At 42.8% G+C, this 24,414-nt stretch overlaps 1 protein-coding gene across 1 annotated transcript; it reads right to left on the bottom strand.

The window, feature by feature from the left end:
• Positions 1 to 3,794: 3,794 nt before the first annotated feature.
• LOC309545684 (ribonuclease P protein subunit p21-like) lies at positions 3,795 to 24,405 on the bottom strand. The gene is made up of 6 exons (XM_082244962.1): positions 24,198 to 24,405; positions 15,005 to 15,064; positions 10,518 to 10,618; positions 7,046 to 7,128; positions 4,027 to 4,158; positions 3,795 to 3,950 (listed from the first exon to the last, which is right to left on the bottom strand). The coding sequence occupies exons 2-6, from the start codon at positions 15,059 to 15,061 to the stop codon at positions 3,865 to 3,867; spliced, it is 459 nt and encodes a 152-aa protein (XP_082101088.1). The 5' UTR covers positions 15,062 to 15,064; positions 24,198 to 24,405; the 3' UTR covers positions 3,795 to 3,864.
• Between the last annotated feature and the right edge of the window lie 9 nt (positions 24,406 to 24,414).

Below are 24,414 nucleotides of genomic sequence, written 5' to 3'. Positions count from 1 at the left end.
TATGTGTGTACGGGGCTTTACAGAGGAGGTTTAGCACTAGAATTATTGCTCTCACTATACCATTCCCAGCGATACCTCACATGTGTGGTTCATCCTACGGTCGGGAAGTGGTTAAAGCCCCATACACACACGCAGATCGTCGTCATACAAATGTTCGTCTTTTCTCCCCGGGATGTCGGTGTCTGTTGAAAAGTGCAAAGACAGCACAAGAATTTTGTCTGCAGACTTCAGCTGACTGCAGAAGTGATGTCATGTAATGGTTGACTTTCCCTGTGTTTTTTATTTTCTGAGCATGCCCAGTCTTGCAAATCTGCGGTCTGTCGGCTGATTTCTGTACTGACAGGCGAACAATTGTCCGTTCTGGTGTCCGCAGACAAAAATTTTCATGTTTGCACACAATCTGCAGACAAGAGTCTTTCTTGCAGACAGCTGTCGGAGGCACCATACTAACACGCGTACAATCGGCAGATCTTTCGTCCGCCGACGTTTGTATGACGACGATCTGCGTGTGTGTATGGGGCTTAAGGCAAAACAAAAAAAGCTTTTTGCCTTAAGCTGGCATCATGCACACAGGACATTTTTTTAATGTACCTAGAAGCCAGCAGCGTTTTTGAAGAAAAAGTGTCCAGAGCTTTTACAGGCATCAATAATTTCATTGACCAGAATAAATAATTTATTCTGGCCATTGAAGTTAATAATGCTCAAGCACTAGCTTTTAGGCACAATTAAGCGGCGTTTAGCAGCTTCTAACAGCTTTTAGTAGCGCCAAGCATTTTTTTCTGCCCAAACTCTGCTGCTCTTGGGTCCTTTCCTGCCTCTAAAAGCTCCTGCCACTAAACGCTGCTAAAAGAAAAAAAAAGAAAAAAAGTCTAAAAAAGAAAACAAATCCATCCACCTCCCTGTAAGATTTACTATATTTTTTGTTTGTTTTTGGGTTTAGATACACTTGATTTTAGCTCATGAAACACGAATGTTCCAATTCCGTGGTTCCATAATAATATAGGGGCAGGGACAGGTTTCAAGAGATGTATTCCAGTGTCCAGTTATAGAAATCCATAGTCACGAAAATTACCTTTGGCCTAAAAGTGTAAGCTCATCTTTACAGAAAATCTGTAGGTGACCTTACACACTGTACCTGCTCCCTACCCCCCAGGTTCAGCTGTACCTGTGATCCCCCTTTGTCAGACACTGGCAAGCTGCTTCACCGGTCCGGGGATTCTAAATCCCTATGGCTTAATCTCCTATGCTTCAAACGCGCTGTAAACCCTATCGGTGCCCTTATAAGACACTACCATTGAAATTAAGAGGCGGCTGACAAGATATAATGCCTCCCGAAAATAACATGCTGCTTAATTCCTAACACTGCACAAGGCTACTGCACCTGTGTGTACTGCACTGTGTGGTGCCCATTGTAATATTCATGGCAGGCGTAAACGGGCAGTTAGGAGGCTTTAGAAAACATTGCTTCCAAACGTGGCTTAAAATACAGGGTATTGCCACATGTGTGAACAAGCCCATAGGGCCACCAATGGCATCCTCAAACCTAAAAGACATTCCTCCTTTGTGCCACAGCTCAGAGGTGCTCAGCGCTTCTAGGTTCACACACAGCCAGGAAGATCAGAGAGAGTAGAATCTCCCTCTACTAAGTAGAGGAAAGAAAAAGTCTGTTTATATCCCTTAAGCCTAGTACACACTATCGACTTATTTTCTTTCAATCCAGTTGGAGCCAATGTATTAACTATCCGATGTAATAAAGTGATCTCCCCCCAGAGCTGTTGTGTTCTGACATAGGGACGCCCCCGCCGACAGAACACTCTGGTCAGCGCTCTCAGCCATTGGCAAAGAACACGGATCAGGAGCCGGTCGACTGCTGGCTTTCCTGCATGCACATCCAACCAGCTGCCATACACACGGGCCGAATGTTGGCCAGTTTTTACTAAACCGGTCAATGTCGCCCAGCATTTGGCCCATGTGAACGGGGGTTAAAGTTCTTTTTGTTTTATCCTTTTAACAGCACAATTTTTGATGGAAGGGGCGGGGTCATATAGCAGGTGCTGTGAATGGTCTGTGGTGCACTACACTGCCTAAAAGTAGTGTAGGTGCTTATTTCAAGTGTTGATGCTAGTAAAGCACCTGTATAAAGTGATTAATGCAAGTCTGTGCATGAAAAATACCATTTTAACATGTGCACAGCTGTAAATCAGGACTTTTTAAAAAGGTCAAGAGGGGTTCAGCACCCCCCTGGGCCTTTAACATTTGGATCACGTCCAACTCCTCAAGAGGATGTTCCTGCTAGAGCCTTCCCTGCCTCCAAGAAGGTAAAGTCCATCCAGTAGTACCGCATTTTATAAAATGTTTTAGGTTTATCCTGCGAGGATATGAATGCTATATTTTAAAAGCACTTTTGAGATGTGAACCTTAAGCATTTGAGATATAAAGTAAGTATGCCCACAGCAGTGAAATTGTTGTTTTTTTTATTTCACTCTGGGCAATTTACTGGCCCCGTTTAAATATAAAACGTAGCACGCATTTTCAGGGCACATGAATATGATGAATTCACATAAGTAGATACATTACTTGTTTTTGCCTATTTATTAGTACATGTGCACCATCGACACATCCTAGAAAATTGTTCCCTCAATTTACATGTGTACCAACTGTTCAAGAGTGGCTTAAAAGGTCTTTATAAATGTGAGTTAATGAACACATACAGTATGTGTGTGCAACCACCTGATGGGTTAAGCAGATCAGTCTGGCTTTGAGCTAAATCATAAAATGAGGTCAGTTTAAGGCAATGCTTAACAAATTTGCTTTGAACCTAGAAACAAGCTGAAAAAAAAAAAAAAAAAAGTTAGGAGCCAGCTTTGTTTTTTGACTAACAGTGCTTTTTTTTTTTTTTTTTGATGGAGATGAAAGATCTTGAATTTGCACATGGAGGGAACTGAAGCGGGGCATGCTGCTGGATGGGACGGATTTCTCACTGGGTGGTATCAGGGGATGGTTGTTCTTTGGGGCTCTCGGAGTATGGGGATCTGACACTTGAGGTTGGGGCTGAGGTTTTTGATGTGTGTGTTGTGGAGTGTGGCATGCTGTGCAGGCTGGACTGTCTCCAGCGCCACATACTGGGACTGGCAGGGAGGAGGAGCATGGGTGGGTCACAGTGTGCACAGATTGGCTGGTGCCGAAGGAGGGGATTGTGGGGGAGCCTTTCCTTATGGTGGTGGCAGGTCTGCTGGGGAAGGGGCAGATGGTGCACGGAGCTGCCGAAGTGTGGAGAGGAAGAGGGAAAGTTTGGCTCTGCTGCAGATAAGCAGCAGAGCTGGAGTTCTGTTTTTTGTTTTCTTTTGGATGTTGGAGCTGGATCAGCTGCCGGCGCCCGAAGCTGCATGTTTGTGCCTAGTGTCGGCCGTGAGTGGGGTGGGGGGGGAAGCCCAGGGGCCTGGACGCGGTTTCTGGTCGCCATGGTGATCTGGCACATGGGATTTGTTGAGCCCTGGTTTAATGTATGTGGTAGGCTGATAGTTTGGGGGTCCAAAGTAATACAGATGTTTAGTTTCTAAATCAAACACACATAAGCATAACTTGATAGAAGGAACCATCTCACCCTGATGGTCTGAGCTGCAGGGCTAACAAACTGAACTATGACCTGGATATTTTACACAGATTAGATTAGAGATACACAGGTCAAACAAGGATATCTAATAAATATAGCAAGATAAATTTTATTTAAACCTTAAACTAGGAGATGCTTGTTTCATCACAGCAGATTTACTGGAAAAAAAAAACAAAAAACAATCACTATAAGTAAATATAGAAAATGCAGTGTGTATCTGCAGCAATGCCATGCTTAGCAGTTGGGGGAAGTTAAGTAGTCGCTCTCTTTTCACAGTCTGGTTGGGTAGGCGGTCTTCTCTCCTTTGTTGGGTCTTGCTGAGAACCAGGATTTAGATCTGGATAACAAAAATAAAAATTAAAAATTATAGAATAAAAATATAAATAAATATGGCACCTAAAGGGGTATCCTACCTGGCTTTGGCTGATTTTCTAATTGTGCCTCTGGCTGCTCACACCACAGTTTGTAGTTTGGATTATTGAGGAAACGTTTGGTAAGACCACAACTCAAGCATCGAACAATTGTTAGTCGTTGTCCTCGGCGTTCTGTGTGAAGAATAATATTTTACAAGTTGGATTTTTCTTTTGACCTACACTCCACTTTGAAACAGACAGTCTAGTCAAAGAAAGCGTGATCACATGACTGTGCCTAGGGTTGGGTAATCCTTTTGGAGATTCAGTCATTTTACACAAAACAGATTTATTCAACTGATAGAATTCTGCAAAATTGAACTTTCATTAGTTTGAGAAAAAAAAAATTGATACCAGGCATGAGACCTCTGTGGCTGTAGCAAAGTGTTTGGGGCTCTTTACCATGGTAATACCAATATCAAATAGATGTTTCAGGAGCTGAAACCATAAGGCTTCATGCACACAGGCAGTAAAAGTGCCACTGTTAAGAGGGGTCTGGCAGTTTTTTTATTCCTTTTAATACAATTTTAGGTTAGCCTATGTGACTACACACATCAGGTATTTGGATCAGTGTTTTAAGTTTAGAAGCAAAAAAAAAAAAAAAAAACAAACACACCATAAAAAGCTACGTTCAGAAAGGAACTTATGAGCATAATTTCATTTCATGTGCATAAAAGAGTAAATGTTTTCCAATGGCAATAAATAATAAATTATTTTTCTGGTCAGTAGAATGCGTTTAGGTTCAACACCATACATGTGAACATATGTAACAGTAGAGGCATTTTTTTCTGCTAGGTTCTGCAAGAAAAAATCCCGCATATTTGGACCATGAATTCATATACCTGTGTGCGTTAGGCCTAATAAAAAAAAAAAAAAAAAAAATCAAATCTAGTCTGCCTCTGCATTCTCTCACCACCCTATTGGTCCTTAACTGCCATTAGCCCAGCCATCATATTAGAGAGCATAGGGAAGCAGGCCAAGTCAAGATATGCACAGACCAAAAAAATTTGTTTTTTACTGGAGAGAATCTCTGCATATGAATTTTTCCATCATATGCTTAGTTTGAATTGCTCTAGTTCAGTGGTTCTCAACTCTGGCCAGATTTTAAGTATTACCTTGGGGAGATGCAGACTAGAATACTGCAATCACTGAGCAGCCAATGAGATCACCTGTGATGTAATTTAGTTATCTTGCAAACCTGGCCTGTTAGTGGGTCCTGAGGACAGGAGTTGAGGACCACTGCTCTAGTTTGAGACATAACTACCCTAGACTGTAAAGGCATAAATATTGTGGCAGGATTAGCCCGTGCCACTGTTTAAAATGGTGGTTTACGCTAGATTTTCTAAGAAGCAAGAACACGATTGGCAGATATATGTGCTGGCTTTATATAAGAGCCAGAGGTAGAGCGCTCCCAAGTGGGTCAGTGTGTGAAGGGAGCCGTAAAAGGTGCTGGTGTGCACCATGGTGTCCAGGTCGGGACAGGCCAAGGTCCAAGCTGGAGAAGGAGTCCATGAGGGACAGAACAGCTAGGATGCTGTAAGGAAGACGCAGAGCCGAGGTGCAGCGTCTGTACATAAAACACTGGTACGCGTTTCATGGTCAGGAGGATCAAAAAGGTACTATTGGTCAGGAGGACCCTGAAGCCATACTTGGAGCAGTAAAGCTGTCACAAGAACAAGGGGGCTAAATGTTTTTTCTTTTTATTTATAGTGATGGTAAGAACCCCATGCGTGGGAAGACATACTGGTCCGAATTGTGACTTTAACAAAAATGGACAGGAAAGCCTTGAAACTATATCTGGAGTGGAGTAAATTCACTGTTTTGGCACTACCAATGAGCTAAGAGACCCTAACCTGTCACTATACATCTCCACTCATGTGCGTGTAAAGGCAGGTAACCAAATACTTTTGGTAATATAGTGTGAGTATATATCTATATATATCAAACATGTCATACCTATCCGCTCTGTGCAATGATCTTGCACAGAGCAGCCCCGATCCTCCTCTTCTTGATTCCCCTGCAGGTGCTCCTGGCTCCTCCCCAATGCTAAGTGCTCGCTCCCAAGCCAGCTTTGTGTGTCCATAAGACACACAGTTCGCCCCCCGCTCCCTCACCACTTTCTGTGATTGACAGCAGTAGGAGCCAATGGCTCCCAATGCTGTGTGTGAACAAGTGAGAAGGGAGAGAGCCTCTGCTCTCTTGCACATCGCTGGATCAAGATCGGGGTCAGGTAAGTAGTTAGGAGGCTTGGTTGGAGGATCTGCACAAAGAAGGTTTTTACCATAATGCAGAGATTGCATTAAAGTGTTACAACAATAAAATGAGTGTGAATATGCAGTAAAGCATGCATTTTATACTCACTGTGGAACCCAAGGGGTTAATCCTCTGCATTGTATAAAAAGGATGTTTGACCCTGTCTTCTCTGATCCTCCCCTCCTTCCAATGACTCCTAATAATTTCCTGATAACACAGGGCTTATGGAGTCAGGCTGCACATGCTCTGTTTGGTGTGTATTGCTATATAGTTTTTTTTTTTTCTGGGGAGGGTGCATGTGATCAGCACAGGACCAATCAGCACTGTCCAGACAGAGAGTCAGGGGTCCTGCATTCTCATAGGTTGGTCAGAAAACTCCCCCTACAAGCTTTAATCAAAGCTTGGCTGGACACCGATTTAAAAAAAAAAAAAAAAAGTCACAAGACTGCTATATACAGCTGATGAGAGACTATTTAGCAGTTAATATTTACTTTAAAAAAATTGCATTTCCTTGTTGTGTACTGTGGGAGACCAGATATACTGAATGCAGGGTCCTGGGTTTAGTATCACTTTAGGTGAAAAACCTTCTGCCTTTAGAACCACTTTAAAAACTGATCACAAACCTGAATTCAAATACCTTAATCAGCTAAAATGTATTTTATCAGAAATGCATAAGCTTTAAGAGTTAGCAAAGCTTCATTCAAACCACTGTAATAAGGATAGTGTTACCTATCAAAACCAGTCATTAAGTTGATTATTTTTAGCTTACTTCTTTGACGCACAGTACACGTGATTCCGGAAAGAAGGAGGGAGCTGCATCGCTTACAAATAGTTCTTTTGACAGATGGATCTCTAAAAAAAGCAATTTCAAGAGGTAGTTTTTACAAATGCTGCTGTTACTTAAAACATATAAAGCCTGGAAGAGATCAGGCAATTACTTAGAGTCACTTTTCATATCGGCTTAAGCATTGAATGTCAAAATAGTTTCTAAATAATCATGAGTATCATGGTAAAAAGTCTTTGGATTCTGCTTAGGATTAAACATCTGTTCTGTTTATTAGAGGTTAACGTATAGCTCTTAATTATTCCAGAGCTTTAAGGAGAACAGTTAACCATTTACAATGTTCCGTGTCTCCACAGAATCTTACAATCTAAAGGCCTGCTGACACACAAATGTGTAAAGTTCAGCAAGGCAGAGGACATTTAAGAACACTTTGGGGATAACCATTTACTTTTTATGCAGACATTGTCTCTGGTAATCAAATCCAAGTAATCAGGGCAACTAACCACTGAGCTGCCATGCACAATATACACAGTTATCTGAAAAAAAAAAAGTACACCCCATGGAAATTGTTAACTTTTGCAATATATTTGAAAAGCCAAACATTTAAATATTTTAAACAGTGCCTGCATAGAAGGGCGATATAGTTGAATAAAGGCAGGGAGATTTTTTTTTTCTTTTCTATCATTTATTCAGCAAAAATATTAATAGATATAATGGTGTACTGTAGAAAAGTACACCCTTGGCATCAAAAGCTTGTATTGCCCCTTAGCAAAAATGACTCCTTGTATAATTGTATTGCACTGTCTGCCCTCATGTTGTAAAGCGCTGCGCAAACTGTGGGCGCTATATAAATTCTGTATAATAATAATAATAATTGCCCATTAGTCTCTAACATTGAATTTTTGACCACTTCTCAATGCACAATTCCTTCAGTTGCAATGTTTGTGGGTTTTCTTACCTGCACTGCCATTTCAAATCCCCTTACAAAAAACTTTAGTGGGAATCAATTTCGGTCTTTGACTAGGGTAGTCTAACACTCCATCTCTTCTTTTCGAGCCATTCCTTGATAGGTTTCCTACAGTGCCTTGAAAAAGTATTCATTCAAAAGTGTGGCGTGCAATTGTATTCAGCCCCCCTGAGTCAATACTTTGTAGAACCACCTTTCACTGCAATTACAGCTGCAAATATTTTTGGGTATGTCTCTACCAGCTTTGCACATGTAGAGTGACATTTTTTGCCAATTCTTCTTTGCAAAATAGCTCAAGTTCTGTCAGATTGGATGGAGTGTGTCTGAATAGCAATTTTCAAGTCTTGCAACAGTTTAATTGGATTTAGGTCTTGACTTTGGGCCATTTGAACACATGAATATGCTTTGATCTAAACCATTCCATTGCAGCTTTGGCTGTATGTTTAGTGTCGTTGTCCTGCTGGAAGGTGAACCTCCACCCCAGTGTCAAGTCTTTTACAGACTCTAAAAGGTTTTCTTCTAAGATTGCCCTGTATTTGGCTCCACCCATCCTCCCATCAACTCTGATCAGCTTCCCTGTCACTGCTGAAGAAAAGCATCCCCACAACCTGATAATGCCACCACCACCATGTTGTACGTTGGGGATGGTGTGTTCAGGGTGATGTGCAGTGTTAGTTTTCTGCCACACAGTGTTTTGCTTTTAAGCCAAAAAGTTAAAATTGGTCTCATCTGATCAGAGCACCTTTTTCCCTTGTTTGCGGTGTCCCTTACATGGCTTCTCACAACCTGCGAACGGGACTTCTTATGGCTTTCCTTAAACAATGGCTTTCTTCTTGCCGCTCTTCCATAAAGGGCAGATCTGTGGAGTGCATGACTAATAGTTGTCCTGTGGACAGATTCTCCCACCTGAGCTGTGGATTTCTGCAGCTCCTCCAGAGTTACCATGGGCCTCTTGGCTGCTTCTCTGATTAATGCTCTCCTTTCCCGGCTTGTCAGTTTAGGTGGACGCCCATGTCTTTGTAGATTTGTAGTTGTGCCATACTATTTCAATTTTTGGATGATGGATTGAGCAGTGCTCTGTGATATGTTCAAAGCTTGGGATATTTTTGTATAACATGGTGGTGGCAGCATTGTGTTGTGGGCATGCTTTTGTTCAGCAGGGACGGGAAACTGGTCAGAGTTGTTGGGAAAATGGATGGAGCCAAATACAGGGCAATCTTAGAAGAAAAGAGTCTGCAAAAGACTTAAAGAAGTTGTAAAGACTCATGTTTTTTCACCTTTATGCATTAAGGTGAAAAACATTTTGTGATTTAGTTTAGCTGCCCCCCAGACTCCCCCCCCCCCCTCCTTTCTTACCTGAACCAGATCATTCCAGTGACAAGCACGACCCCAGCTGCTATAGCCGCTGTCTCGAGTCCTCATTGGCTAGACTGATAGGAGCAGGAGCCATTGGCTCCCGCTGCCGTCAATCAAATCCAGTGACACGGAAGACGGGGGCAGGGCTGACTACTGCTTTCTGTGTCAATGGACGGAGCAGCGGGTCTCGTAAGTGTGCCAGCATGGGTGCCCCCATGGAAAGCATCTGTCCATGGGGGCACCCAATGAAGTGGAGGGGCCAGGAGCGCCGCCGGGGGACCCCAGAAAAGGAGGATCAGGGCTACTCTGTGCAAAACCCTTGCACAGAGCAGGTTATAAAAAAAAAACACAACACACCACAAACCTTTACAATCACTTAAGACTGGGATGGAGGTTCACCTTCCAACAGGACAACGACCCTAAACATGCAGCCAGAGCTACAATGGATCAAAGCATATTTATATGTTAGAATGACCCAGTCAAATTCTAGACCTAAATCCAATTGAGAATCTGTGACAAGAGTTAAAAATTGCTGTTCACAGACACTCTCCGTCCAATCTGACAGAGCTTGAGCTATTTTGCAAAGAAGAATGGGCAAAAAGGTCACTCTCTAGATGTGAAAAGCTGGTAGAGACATACCCAAAAAGACTTGCAGCTGTAATTGCAGTGAAAGGTGGTTCTACAAAGTATTGACTCAGGGGGGCTGAATACAAATGCACACCACACTTTTCATATATTTGCGAAAATTTTTGAAAACCACTTCTCATTTTCTATCTACTTCAAAATATGTGCCACTTTGTGTTGGTCTATAACATAAAATCCCAATAAAATACATTTATATTTGTGGTTGTAATGTTACAAAATGTGGAAAATTTTGTAATTTTCAAGAGATATGAATACTTTTATAAAGCACTGTAGGTGCTTTGGATCATTAAAGATTATCATGAATAAAAGGTGCGTAGTGATTAAATAGACCACAGCCCTGCGATTTTTGAGCTGTGCTGATCTATCTAGCTAAGGGCATGCATTGTTCTGATCTTTTTAATACAATAGCATATATCGCATTCCATCTACTTTATCGAAACCGAGTATAAAAGTATACACAACATAAAACTACTGTTAATTCAAACTTACTGTCTCAGGACTAATCGCTTGCTAATCGTTCTTTGTGTATGGCAATAAAACCGGGCAAGTTCTATGTTCTCAGGGTTTTGGGCCAAAACGCAATGTGCCGCCTAGGAAAAAAAATATAATAAAACATGTAGCTAAAAAGAAAGCTAAAAGGTGCAGAACTGATCGCTTTGGAATTACATGGATCTCTACATGAGAGAAAGCGTAGTCTTATGTTTATCAAACTAAATAAAGAACGACAACGTTGTAAAGAAAACAGGCCTTTTATAATGTCATGTCTAATATGCAACAACACAAAACTTCAATCATTATGGCATAAATGGAATATAAAATGCATTCTGCAAGAGTTAATTCAGAGTCCTGATGTAAACTGTTATTATGCGTAATGACCTAAGGAGAGCTATTCATGCAAGGTATCCTAGAAATATTAACAGTTTTGTAAGACGCAATGGTTTAACCACTTTAAAACCAGACATTTTTTACCCTCTTTCTGCCCAGGCCAGTTTTCAGCGCTGTCACACTTTGAATGACAATTGCACGGTCATGCCGCACTCTACCCCTAAGAAATTTTTAGCATTTTTTTTCACTCAAAGCTTTCTTTTAGTCACCTTTATTTGCGTTTTTTTTTTTTTTTTTTAAATAAAACGAAAAAAAAAAAAAAAAGTTCTTCTCTGTTTTTGTTAAACAGTTTTCAAAACAATGATTTTTTTATATAAATATATCACTATATTTAAATTATATCACCAAAATGTATTCTGCTACATTTCTTTGGTGAAAATAACTCAATCAGTGTATATTACTTAGTCTGTAAGCAAGTTATAGAGTGCACAAACTATGGTGTATATATGTACAGACAGTCTTATTTCTTGAGGCCCGAAAATACCAGGACAGTACAAAGATCTCCTTTTTGGAAAGTAGACAGTTCAAAGTACCGTATTTATCGGCGTATAACACGCACTTTTTCCTCCTAAAAAATGGAGGAAAAAGCAGCAGTGCGTGTTATACGCCGATATTAAAAAAAAAAAAAAACGGCCAGGAAGCAATCGCCGAGAGCAGAAGGGGCAGGCCGGGCCGAGGAGAAGGAAGGACTAGCTGTCATTAGAGCAGAAGGGGGCGGGCCGAGCCGAGGAGAAGAGAGAACGCGCGAGCGCAGTCATCGGAAGTCCCGCCTATGACAGACGTCACACGTCTCGGCAGAGGAGGCGGGACTTCCGATGACTGCGCTCGCTCGTTCTCCCTTCTCCTCGGCTCGGCCCGCCCCCTTCTGCTCTTACGGTATGACAGCTCGTCCTTCCTTCTCGGCCCGGCCCGCCCCTTCTGCTCTCGGCGCTGCTTCCCGGTCTTTTTTAAAACAAAATGAGGTTAGTTCCAATGGCGCTTGCGATGCTGCATATTTGGACATTGCGCTTGCTAGGCTGCATGTATGGACACTTGGTGGGCTGCATGTATGGACACTTGGTGGGCTGCATTCATGGACACTGCTGGTGGGCTGCATGTATGGACACTGCTGGTGGGCTGCATGTATGGACACTGCTGGTGGGCTGCATGTATGGAGGCTGGATATATGGACACTGCTGGTGGGCTGCATGTATGGACACTGCTGGTGGGCTGCATGTATGGAGGCTGGATATATGGACACTGCTGGTGGGCTGCATGTATGGACACTGCTGGTGGGCTGCATGTATGGAGGCTGGATATATGGACACTGCTGGTGGGCTGCATTTATGGACACTGCTGGTGGGCTGCATTTATGGACACTGCTGGTGGGCTGCATTTATGGACACTGCTGGTGGGCTGCATTTATGGACACTGCTGGTGGGCTGCATTTATGGACACTGCTGGTGGGCTGCATTCATTGACACTGCTGGTGGGCTGCATTCATTGACACTGCTGGTGGGCTGCATTCATTGACACTGCTGGTGGGCTGCATTCATTGACACTGCTGGTGGGCTGCATTCATTGACACTGCTGGTGGGCTGCATTCATTGACACTGCTGGTGGGCTACATTCATTGACACTGCTGGTGGGCTACATTCATTGACACTGCTGGTGGGCTACATTCATTGACACTGCTGGTGGGCTACATTCATTGACACTGCTGGTGGGCTGCATATATTGAGGCTGGATATATGGACACTGCTGGTGAGGCTGCATTTATGGACACTGATGGTGGGCTGCATTTATGGACACTGATGATGAGGATGCATTCATGGTCACTGGTGATGTCATTTGATTTAAAAAAAAAAAAATGTTCTGAGTTCAAAGCTGTTTTATGTTAAATTTAAGCTTTTTTCCTGAAATTTCTCTCCAAATATTGGGGTGCGTGTTATACGCCGGCGCGTGTTATACGCCGATAAATACGGTATTTAGTAAGGGACATGGCGAGTTTTATGAAGTTATAATTTTTTTTATTCCATAACAACTTTTATTGAAAAAAAAAAAAAAACATAACAGGTACAGATACATGACTTCATACAGTGACCATCAGCATATTTTGAAGTAAATAAAATAGGTAAAAACATGAAAACAGTTCAGAGTTACATATTGCCACTTATCAAATAAAGTTAGTCAATTTCACTGTTAAAAGCTATGGTAATAAGCCTAGAAGTCTTGGGACGTAGTCTTCAGGGATTGTCAGATTTGTCTTATGTAAGTGAATGAAAGCTTAGATTGGGAGAACTGATCTGTAAAGGGAGGACATTAACTGGACTGTGTGCTCGAAATTCTAGAAGTTGTTTGTTTTAAACCATGTAATGTTGCTGATAAGTTAGAATGAAGCGCTTGACATCAATTTCCATTTACTAAGGTTAAGCAGTTGATGGAGCATAATCTTGAATCTTATCTTAAATATATATTGTGTGGAGATTCTGTGGAGAAGTTAAAATTTTTGCTCACAAGGTTTTGGAAAATGAAGACGAAAAAAAAATTTTTTTTTCGCAATTTTGTACATACCAGTGCAGTACAGGGTCATCAAGAAGTATGTAGAAACATCAGTAACAGTAACAGTGTACTACTCTGGGGAGACGGTCAGGATTTTTTTTTCTGTGGTTATTTCTGAATGGGTTTGACAGTTGCTTAATGTTTAGTTCACTTTTTCCAGATGTAAAACTGGACTCCCAAGACAGAAACAGTGCACTTGCAGTATGTGCCCCTGTCCACAGCAAGGATTAAAGCAGTAGTATCCCCTGAGAAAAAAAAAAAAAAACCCTGCAGGACAATGGCATAATGTGCTAGTATGCATCGCATACTAGCACATTATGAAATACTTACCTTAGAACGAAGCCCCACACGGTCGCCCAGACACTGAGGGAGCTGTCATGTTCCCTCTGCGTCTCCTCCGGGTTCAGCGGCTCTGGCGCTGTGAGTGGCCGGAGCTGCGATGATGTTGCTCCTGCGCATGCGCGCAGGAGTTCACTTTTCGGCAAGGAGCACTGAAGGTCCGCCGGACCTTCAGAGCGCATGCGCTGCTGGTGTCAGCGGCTGCATGCAGGGTGAAAAATCTCCTAAACTGTGCAGGTTTAGGAGATATTCATTTTACCTACAGGTAAGCCTTATTATAGGCTTACCTGTAGGTAAAAGTTAAAAAGCGGAGTATACTACCGCTTTAACTGCCTATTTTTTCCTTTCTTTCCTGAGTAAGGTGATATACTTACCTTATTTCTCGCTTCTGCAGGCTTCCTTTTCTTTGTGTGACCAGTCATCCAAAGCCTCTTCTCCTCGCTGCCCAACCAGTCGCAACTCCTTGAAGTCAGTCTGTACAATGTAGGACCAGCATCCCACATTGTATGCGTACCACTCAAATTCCAGAGCATAGAACAGCAGAGGAGGGTGCTGGCTCTCCTTATTCCTAATGACGTAGGCATAATAGGTAGTTAAAACTTGCCCTAGAGACGGTACCCACTGCAAGGGTAAATTTTTAATTCCTGAAATACATCTGGCTTCTTTTTAGGAACTACTTATGGATAACATTTGAAAAAAATAATAGTTGCAATATATTCTATACATGCCTATACAATACATTCACATATCTAATTATTTAATTATTTCCAGGTAATTACAAGTGGGTTTTGGTTGTTTACAAATGAGCGATGATCTAACACACTCATACACTACGCATCAAAACACTGCCACTTTTTTCAGCTAGGAATGCTCTCCTTCCGCTGTGGTTACAGGAATGCATTTCACATGTGATGAATACCTTAATCTAATAAACAAAAAAATAGGACAATGTTACCTGGAGTCACTATGAAGAAAGGAGTCGCACTCCGATGACGTAAAAAAAAAAATTTTTAGACGTCATCGGAGTGCAGTCCCTTACTCAATAGTGGTGTGTTTTACATGGAATGCAGAGAGGCTCCCTGAGCCATGGCACCCAGCTGGCTGCATCATGGGAGGACAATCAGGCAGCTTGATTTGATGAGGATTGTAAATTCTAACCACATGACTGGAGTGATTGGAACTTGAGCAAGATAAAAAAAAAAAAAATGTACCTGATAAAGAAAGTTAAGCCGCTGAAAAGCCTCCTTGTCTTTAATTTGACCGGCCATGTTCTGGAATGATACAACAGAAACATGCACATGTATAAAATGTATATGGACATTTTACAGTTATACAAACTTTAAACACTATCAACGGATCTCATATTGGGTGCAGCTGTTGCATCCCAATAGACAGCTTTGGGAGTGCCAGCATGGAGATGCAAGCGACACCTATAGAACATGACCCTGCATGGGGCATGAATCAAATCGCCCCATGTGAATGAGGCCTAAGGCAGACCATACATGGTGCAAATTTCATTCCTGCAACCAAAGGTTGCAAGAAAGAAATGTGCAGGATTCCCCCATTACCACAGGTAGTGTTGACATGGGAAGCGGTAATTGTCTTCGCCTGGCGGGGGGGAAGCCATCCCAGCTGGTAGAAGATAGTGATTATTATCGCTAGCAGCGATAACCACAGGAGAATCCGGCAGCTGGTTGTACTCAAGTTGATCGATCAATAAATTTGGTAGATTCAGCCTGCCTATTAATGGTTTGAATATCGGCTGGCTCCTGCTGAACCGGCCGAGATTCAAACAGTGTATGGCCATCCTAACTCTTCTCTAGCTGGACTTCAAACTCACACTTTTTTATCCCATGACCTGTGGACTGGGTCATTCCCACCTCCTTGTTTACAGTGCAACTGGAAAGTATTCACAGCGCATCACTTTTTCCATATTTTGTTATAGTACAGCCTTATTCCAAAATGGATTAAATTCATTATTTTCCTAAAAATTCTACAAACATAACCCCATAATGACCACGTGAAAGAAGTTGGTTTGAAATCTTTGCAAATGTATTAAAAAAAAAAAAAAAAAAAAAAAAAAATCACATGTATAGAAGTATTCACAGCCTTTGCCATGACACTCAAAATTGAGATCAGGTGCATTCTGTTTCCACTGATCATTCAGCTGTTTCTACAACTTGATTGGAGTCCACCTGTGGTAAATTCAGTTGACTGGACATGATTTGGAAAGGCACACACCCGTAAATATAAGGTTCCACAGTTAACAGTGCCTGTCAGAGCTCAAACCAAGCTTTGAAGTCCAAGGAATTGTCTGTAGACCTCCGAGACAGAATTATCTCGAGGTACAGATCTGGGGAAGGGTACCGAAAAAGGTCTACAGCATTGAAGGTCCCAATGAGCACAGTGGCCTCCATCATCTGTAAATGGAAGAAGTTTGGAACCACCAGAACTCTTCCTAGAGTGGGCTGCCTGGCCAAACTGAGCGATCGGGAAAGAAGGGCCTTAGTCAGGGAAGTGACCAAGAACCCGATGGTCACTCTGACAGAGCTCCAGTATTTCTCTGTGGAGAGGGGAGAACCTTCCAGAAGAACAAACATCTCTGCAGCACTCCATTAATCAGGCCGGTATGATAGAGTGGCCAGACGGAAGCCACTCCTCAGTAAAAGGCACATGACAGCCCATCTGGAGTTTGCCAAAAGGCACCTGAAGGACTCTCAGATAAGAAACAAAATTCTCTGGTCTGAAGAAACAAAGATTGAACTCTTTGGCCTGAATAGTAGGCATTATGTCTGAAGGAAACCAGGCACCGCTCATCACCTGGCCAATACCATCCTTACAGTGAAATGTGGTGGTGGCAGAATCATGCTGTGGGGATGTTTCTCAGTGGCAGGAACTGGGAGACTAGTCAGGATGGAGGTAAAAATGGATGCAGCAATGTACAGAGACATCCTTGATGAAAACCTGCTACAGAACGCTCTGGAGCTCAGACTGAGGTGAAGGTTCATCTTCTATTAGGACAACGACCCTAAGCACACAGCCAAGATAACAAAGGAGTGGCTACAGGACAACTCTGTGAATGTCCTTGAGTGGCCCAGCCAGAGCCCAGACTTGAACATCTCTGGAGAGATCTGAAAATGGCTGTACACCAACACATCCAATCTGATGGAGCATGATAGGTCCTGTAAAGAAGAATGGGAGAAACTGCCCAAGAATAGGTGTGCCAAGCTTCTAGCATCATACTTAAAAATGCTTAAGGCTGTAATTGGTTCCAAAGGGGCTTCAACAAAGTATTGAGCAAAGGCTGTGAATACTTCTGTATCCTAGTTCAACCTGCTGAGTTAAAAAAAAAAAAAAAGAAAAACAAAAAAAATTATGTACAAAAGTGGAGCAATCTTTGCAACCAGTACACCACCACAACAAAGCTAGCAAAAGTAATCACCTGAGATTAATCCATCTTATCATATTGTTATTCGTCTCACACTTATATTATGGGTTAGTATCCAGGATCACCCTTATACATAAATTAACTAAATAAATAAATGACACCACACCTTTCTTTTGTGGAATAAAAATTCTTTAGGCCGCGGCCATTTATTATTTGCAATAAAACATAAATAAATAAATAATTTAAAATATAACAATATCTGAAATACTGTAAGCCACCCGATCACCAAGATCCGGGTGCCATTAAAATGATACATCATCAAAACTTTATCCATAACATATAAACATAATGTCCCCCTTTGCAAAACAAAGGTGACCCTCAAATAATAAATTTAGCCGCGACATCCAAGGGAGGGGGGGGGGGGGAAGCTGAAGTTCTCTTCTTGTCCTCACAGAGATGACTGACTGAAAAAGGCGGCAGCGAGCCCCTTAAATAGCCCAATACTGAGCCAGAATCAACTGGTTTAAGGCTCTGGACCTACTAATTTGAGCGGGAAGATGACTGTTCCACAAAATCTCCCCAGATACAGGGCTAATATTTGGGCGGGAAAACCCTGCAGTTCAAAAAACTCCCTAGTTACAGCCCTATAATGAGCGGGAAAATGAACACAGGAGGGCCGGGTCAAAAGTTCATATGACCTCAGTAACCCATACCTACTTTAACCTAACCTAACACCTACTAATAATTTCTCAATAGGCCTAACTTAATTTTATATTAACTGCCCTGTTAACTAACCCATGGGGAAAATAAAGGCATAAAATATGCCCATTTTCCTTACATGGGTTAGTATCCAGGATCACCCTTATACATAAATTAACTAAATAAATAAATGACACCACACCTTTCTTTTGTGGAATAAAAATTCTTTAGGCCGCGGCCATTTATTATTTGCAATAAAACATAAATAAATAAATAATTTAAAATATAACAATATCTGAAATACTGTAAGCCACCCGATCACCAAGATCCGGGTGCCATTAAAATGATACATCATCAAAACTTTATCCAAAAGACAGGAGGGAATTAATTCCCTCCTGTCAACCCCCACACCGCGGCCTTTTCAATACAAGTGCCTAAGTTGGTATTAAAAATATCCAAACCGATTTCTGAAAGGTGGGTGTCATCTGACCTGTATAAACTATTAACCCAACCCTCTAATTCTAGGTGACGGAAAGAAAAGAAACCCATCTGAGGTAAAAACTTCTCAACTACTTTATTAACGCGCTTTCTTATTTTCTCAAGCGGCTTAAGGTGTTTGAACTTATGCCATGCTAGTCTCGGGACAATTTCGGAAAAAACCACTAAAATGCTGGGGAAGTGCAACTTTATTAACTGAAAATCATCCCTGATCCTAAATATCAAGTCCAAAGTCCTATCCTTACCTATGTCGTTGCCCCCGAGATGGACGATGAGTACATCCGGGGGGCAATTAAACTGTAACAACCTAAAAATTGCGAAACGAAACTCGGACCATTTCATCCCTCTTTTGCTAAACCAAAATACTTTAAATTTTGTGATATCCAGACCCAGGTTCTCCTTGTAAGATCTGCCTTCAGCTCTCAGTCTCGCCCAGTGTACAAAGGAATGCCCCAGGATCCAAATCACCCGCTGTTGACCTAAAAAGATTATGAAAACGGATTAGGACGAATGTAAGATATGTAAGCATTCGATTTCCATCTACCTATACCTTTAAGTACCTCACCTTTCAAACCTAATCTAGCCGCCTCAGTGGCAGCCCCTATCCTAAACGAATGGGATGACAACCTTTCTTGCTCTAGACCCAGCTTGTGCAAACATTTATTAAACACACTGTTGAACTGGTATCTGGACAATGGTTTACCAGACATATGTACAAAGAATAGCTTACTATCCCACGGCCTGACCCGTTGAAACCTTTTTAGCAGTAATACAGGGCAAACTTTGGAGCCTACAAAACTGTTTAGATGAACCCATTTGCCTATACCTAGTTGGTCCGTTTTAGAATAACGGATAAAGAGATGTGCTTTGTGCTCCGAAACAATCAGGTCGGAAGCAAACAGACCAGCATCTTTAAATCTACCATCTGGGATCAATTCGGATATACGCAGAGCTGCAAAAAACATTAGACTAAATGCAGCCTGAAACAAAACTGCCTCAAATTCCGAATAACAGACAACATTGCAAACGGAACAAAGCTGTTCCAGCAGCTCCAAAGTAACCGGCTTTCTAAGGTCCTTGCCTCGGTTACTTTTCCTGTAACCTTTAAGAGCTTGCTTAACTGAAAAATAAGACGTGCATGGTGGCAAGTCCCTAAGTCTGTTAAAAAATGATATCCCCGCCAATATTCTATTGGCATGTGACCAAGACATCCGTTTCAGGAAAAGAGAATTAAGAAATAGTAAAACTGAATCTTCTGAAATTTGACTTGGCTCCAAATTATGTTCGTGCAGAAAAGACACCCACATGACCCAAGCCGACTTATATCCAGCTAGGGTGGATGGGGCCAAAGACTTGTCAATATTATAGTTGATAAGCTCTAGACCAGGTCCCATAAATGTTGTGGGTAAGGAAAGCCCGAACGATCCGCCTCTGGGTAAATGCTGAAAAACTTCTCTACCTGCAGGCGAGACAGAGAATCTGCCATGGAGTTGTCCTTACCAGGGATGTACTTTGCTTTTAACCAAATATTCAGTTGTAAACATTTAAAAACTAGAAATCGCAGCAATTTTATTACCGGCAGAGATTTTGCTGACAGACAATTTATGGCGAACATGACGCCTTTATTGTCTGTGCTAATTAACAAACGCTTATTCCTATAATGATGACCCCATATCTCCAGTGCCACCAAAATAGGAAAGAGCTCAATCAGCACACTGTTCCTCGTGTAACCCATGGAAATCCATCTCCTACACCAGTTATCCGCACACCAGTGGGACCTCCAGATTGCCGCGAATCCCACGGAACCCGCCGAATCCGTGTATAAGCAAAAATCGGAATCTAGAATAAAATCTTCTTGCCAGATTGATTTACCGTTGAATCCTATTAAAAATTGTGTCCACACTAACATGTCTTCACGTATTTCGTGAGACAACCTGACGTGCGCTGACGGCGATTTTAGTCCCGAAATTGCAAGGTACAGTTTTCTAGAAAAAAGTTTACCTAAAGGAATGATTCTCGAGGCGAAAGCCAATAAACCTAATAACGATTGCATTTCCTTTAGGCAAACCTTGCGTTTGCGGATCACTGTCAGTAGTAGTCTAGTTAGTTTTGTGACCTTTTCTTCTGGGAGACTGAATTCCATTAAAACTGAATCTATCGTTATCCCTAAAAATTCAATACGAGTGGATGGCAAAGATGTCTTTTCCTGAGCCAAGGGGACCCCAAAACTTCTGCAAATGTCTTGAAAAGTATTCAGCAGAAACAGACAGTCATGTGACCCACCTGAACCCAGGAAAAGAAAATCGTCCAAATAGTGAATAGTGTTCCTCAAACCTGACTTCTGGTCAACCACCCATTCTAAAAATGACGAAAAACACTCGAAATAAAAGCAGGACAGCGAGCATCCCATTGGTAAACATCTGTCAAAGTAAAATAAATTCTCAAAGAAAAAAACCTAAAGAGTTAAAACATTTCGGGTGAACTGGTAAAAGCCGGAAAGCTGACTTGATATCGGCTTTAGCCATCAAAACTCCTTTACCTAAACGCCTAAGCTTAACTAACGCATCTTCAAATGAAGAGTACTGAACCGTTGCCCATTCATCCTCTATTTGATCATTCAACGATCCTCCCTGCGGATAGGACAGGTGATGAATGAGCCTATAAGAATTAGGCTCCTTTTTCTGCACTATCCCCAGGGGGGAGAGCCGAAAATTCTCAAAAGGAGGAGAGGTAAATGGTCCCATAAATCTACCCAAACTGATTTCTTTGTTAATTTTGTCTAAGACTACTTCTTTTAAACCACTAACCGATTTTAGATTCTTCACAAAAGCACACCCTTGACCTTCGAAGGAGGGGAGCGAAAAACCTTCACTGAAACCCTCAAACAACAGGTCAGCCTTCAACTTGTCGGGGTACTGTTGAAGCCAGGTTACCATGCTTCTGAGATTCACTGGGGTTGAAGCTTTTGGGAATACCGGCAGCTGATTGATTCGTTGCCTGCATCCTCTTAAAACATTTGGCGATTGGATGCGCCCCCGAACAGAAGGCGCATTCATGTTTGTAACGACATGAGCCGGGCCATCGGCATTGTGACTCGTTAAAATTAAAACAAACTCCTTTTTTAAAGCTAGTGGACGTTTGTTGTGATTGCTGTGTGTAATTTGATCTAGTAAGAAATGGCTTCTGGGGAAGGAAAAGGTCCAACCACAGACTAACATCCTTAACGCCCCACTTAAGATTAGGTTGTACAGCTAACTTCTGTCTAAAAGCTACGTCATAGCTGTACCACGCTGTTCCGCCAAAGTGTTTATAGGCTTCTAGGATGATGTCCATATGTTGGAACAGCCCCAAGCTCTTGTTAGGAAATCTCTCGCAAACAACTGCAGAGTAAATAAAAAACGCTTGAAGCCAGTTGTTAAAAGACTTTGTAACTGGCCTTTTTCTATCCTCTTCTTCTTTCTTATCCGACTTGGAGAAGAACTCCCTGGAAGATGGCAATAAGGAAAGGATATCAATAAAGGCTCCTTGCCAAATTTTATCTTTCATGGATTCCGATAAATGAAAGCCTAAGGACGAGACTTCACATGTTAAAGGTTCCTTTAAAGCCACCTCAGGCAAATTTTGTTCCCGAGCCAACCTAAAAGAGTTGACATTTCTGTCACTATTTGTGGTGCATTGTCCAGGGACCGAACCAGGGTGTGATTCCCTATTCATGTCTTCTCTAACCTCGCCACAAGGTGGCAACCATACTTCACTAGCATTGTGGCTAAGCCTTTGATCATCTCTTTCCATCAGGGATCTAAAATCAGAAAAGAATTTCCCAAACAAGCTAAACATGTCATCTTTAACCGGCCGTCTTCCAGACTCACCGCTAAGAAAATCTGAGTCCCCGGCGTTGCCGCATCCATGCTCCCGCTCCGCTCCACCTGTGGGAAAAAGATCTGCCTCTGTGCAGACAGGTTACCGCTTCTCTCACCTGTCACCCTGTCGGGCTGACTTGTGGATGAGTGCCCTCTGACCTCTTCGGCCGCTTGCGTCCCCGCCGGCCGTCCTGCTGCCGCCGCTGCCTCCGCTCTTGAAGCCTCCGATGCTGCTGCCTTTGCCGCTGTCGCCGACCCGCTACTCTTCTGCCGACTCGCTGACCGCTGTTCCTTCTGCTGCCCGGGGTTCCTGTGGGGAGAAGAAGAAGGGGGAGAAAATCTTCGCCGGGGCGTCCTCTTCCGTTTCCCGGAGACCGCGTCACAACCGGAGGTGACGGAACTTCCGCGGCTGCGCATTGACGAATGCGACCGCTCCTCCTCATCCGGCTCCGGTGACGCCATCACTCCTCCGCCGGACTCCTCCACGCTCTGAAGACAACTCCCGGCCTCCGCCGCTCCGCTGACGATGGGTCTTCTCGTCCCGACATCTGCTGGCTGGCCGACCGATTCTTCCAACGGCAGGTCCAGGCACCGACGGATCCAATCCTCGCCTCCCGCGCCGCCGGCCCGCTCTATGAGACGTCTCATCAGGCTCATCTTCAGATCACGGTAAGAGTCTTCAGTCTTCACTGTACAACAGCCAATAACTTCTCAAGTTGATAGCTGCACACAGGAGACTTGAACCCGTCGACCTGTCTTCCGAGAAGCCGGGGAAAAATGCTGAGGGGAAGCTGAAGTTCTCTTCTTGTCCTCACAGAGATGACTGACTGAAAAAGGCGGCAGCGAGCCCCTTAAATAGCCCAATACTGAGCCAGAATCAACTGGTTTAAGGCTCTGGACCTACTAATTTGAGCGGGAAGATGACTGTTCCACAAAATCTCCCCAGATACAGGGCTAATATTTGGGCGGGAAAACCCCGCAGTTCAAAAAACTCCCTAGTTACAGCCCTATAATGAGCGGGAAAATGAACACAGGAGGGCCGGGTCAAAAGTTCATATGACCTCAGTAACCCATACCTACTTTAACCTAACCTAACACCTACTAATAATTTCTCAATAGGCCTAACTTAATTTTATATTAACTGCCCTGTTAACTAACCCATGGGGAAAATAAAGGCATAAAATATGCCCATTTTCCTTACATTGGGTGTGGTTCTATTTTTCCCAATATAGCCCTGCAGGCAAAATTCAGACATATCAGGACCACCTTGAAGAATTAAAGTAGTACGGCCAAATCTCATTTGTCTGTACTTCTACTGTGACCCGTTTTCAGCAGACAGTGGGCTGAAGCTCGCTGTCGGCTGAAGTCACAGAACCAGTCAGACTCGGGAAAGATCCCGACCATATGATCCAGATTTAACCACATGCCTGGACCAACACCTGGCTCAAGCACGGTGTGTCATGTGAAATGTTAACCTGTCTACCTGACCCGTCTGTCTGTCCTGACGATGAATTAAGGAACTTCATAATCTTATCTCAGCTGTGGAGTGCGGCCGTTTCTTTCTCTGGTATCTTTATGGTCTACAGTGGTGAGCCAAGACGAGTACCTGTTGTACTTTTCCCCTTTTGGCCTGAGCGGTGTATGTATGTTTGTTGGACCTGGCTCAGCCTCCCAGCAAGCCGCTGAGAGCCTGAGCCGATCACTCCTGCCCCCTCCCCAGACAAGAGCTCCAGTGAGGGGGGGGGGGGGGGGCAGAGCAGACAGCGGTGACTGATAGATTTTATGAATGACAGAGTGATAAAGGCACTCCACCACTTAAACTTAGTAAAGGAAATCATGCATCAGAGTGATCAACAAACAAGCAGCTCATAGAAGGCTGCACTACATTTAAAGATGAGCTAATCCAAATTCAATGAATAAAAAACAAACAAAAAACGTTGTTACAATGTGGGCACCCACCTAGGATCTCTCCAATCGGCTACAATTCCATAACAGTTCTTCCCTGCAGCATGTATTATAACACATGACTACACTAGAGCACTCACAGACTTGCCAAACTGGGACCTAAGAGAGCAGCTACATCGATGCCTCATGGATTGACCTAAATGGACCTTGGTCTCCTCCAAAATGGCGGCTCCCCTTCACTCCTGTACAGGTAACTGGAGACAGCTTAGGT

This window comes from Pelophylax lessonae (genome assembly GCF_965119305.1).
Source record: "Pelophylax lessonae genome assembly, chromosome: 2".
NCBI lineage: Eukaryota > Metazoa > Chordata > Amphibia > Anura > Ranidae > Pelophylax > Pelophylax lessonae.
This window is presented reverse-complemented; position numbering and strand designations above follow the sequence as displayed.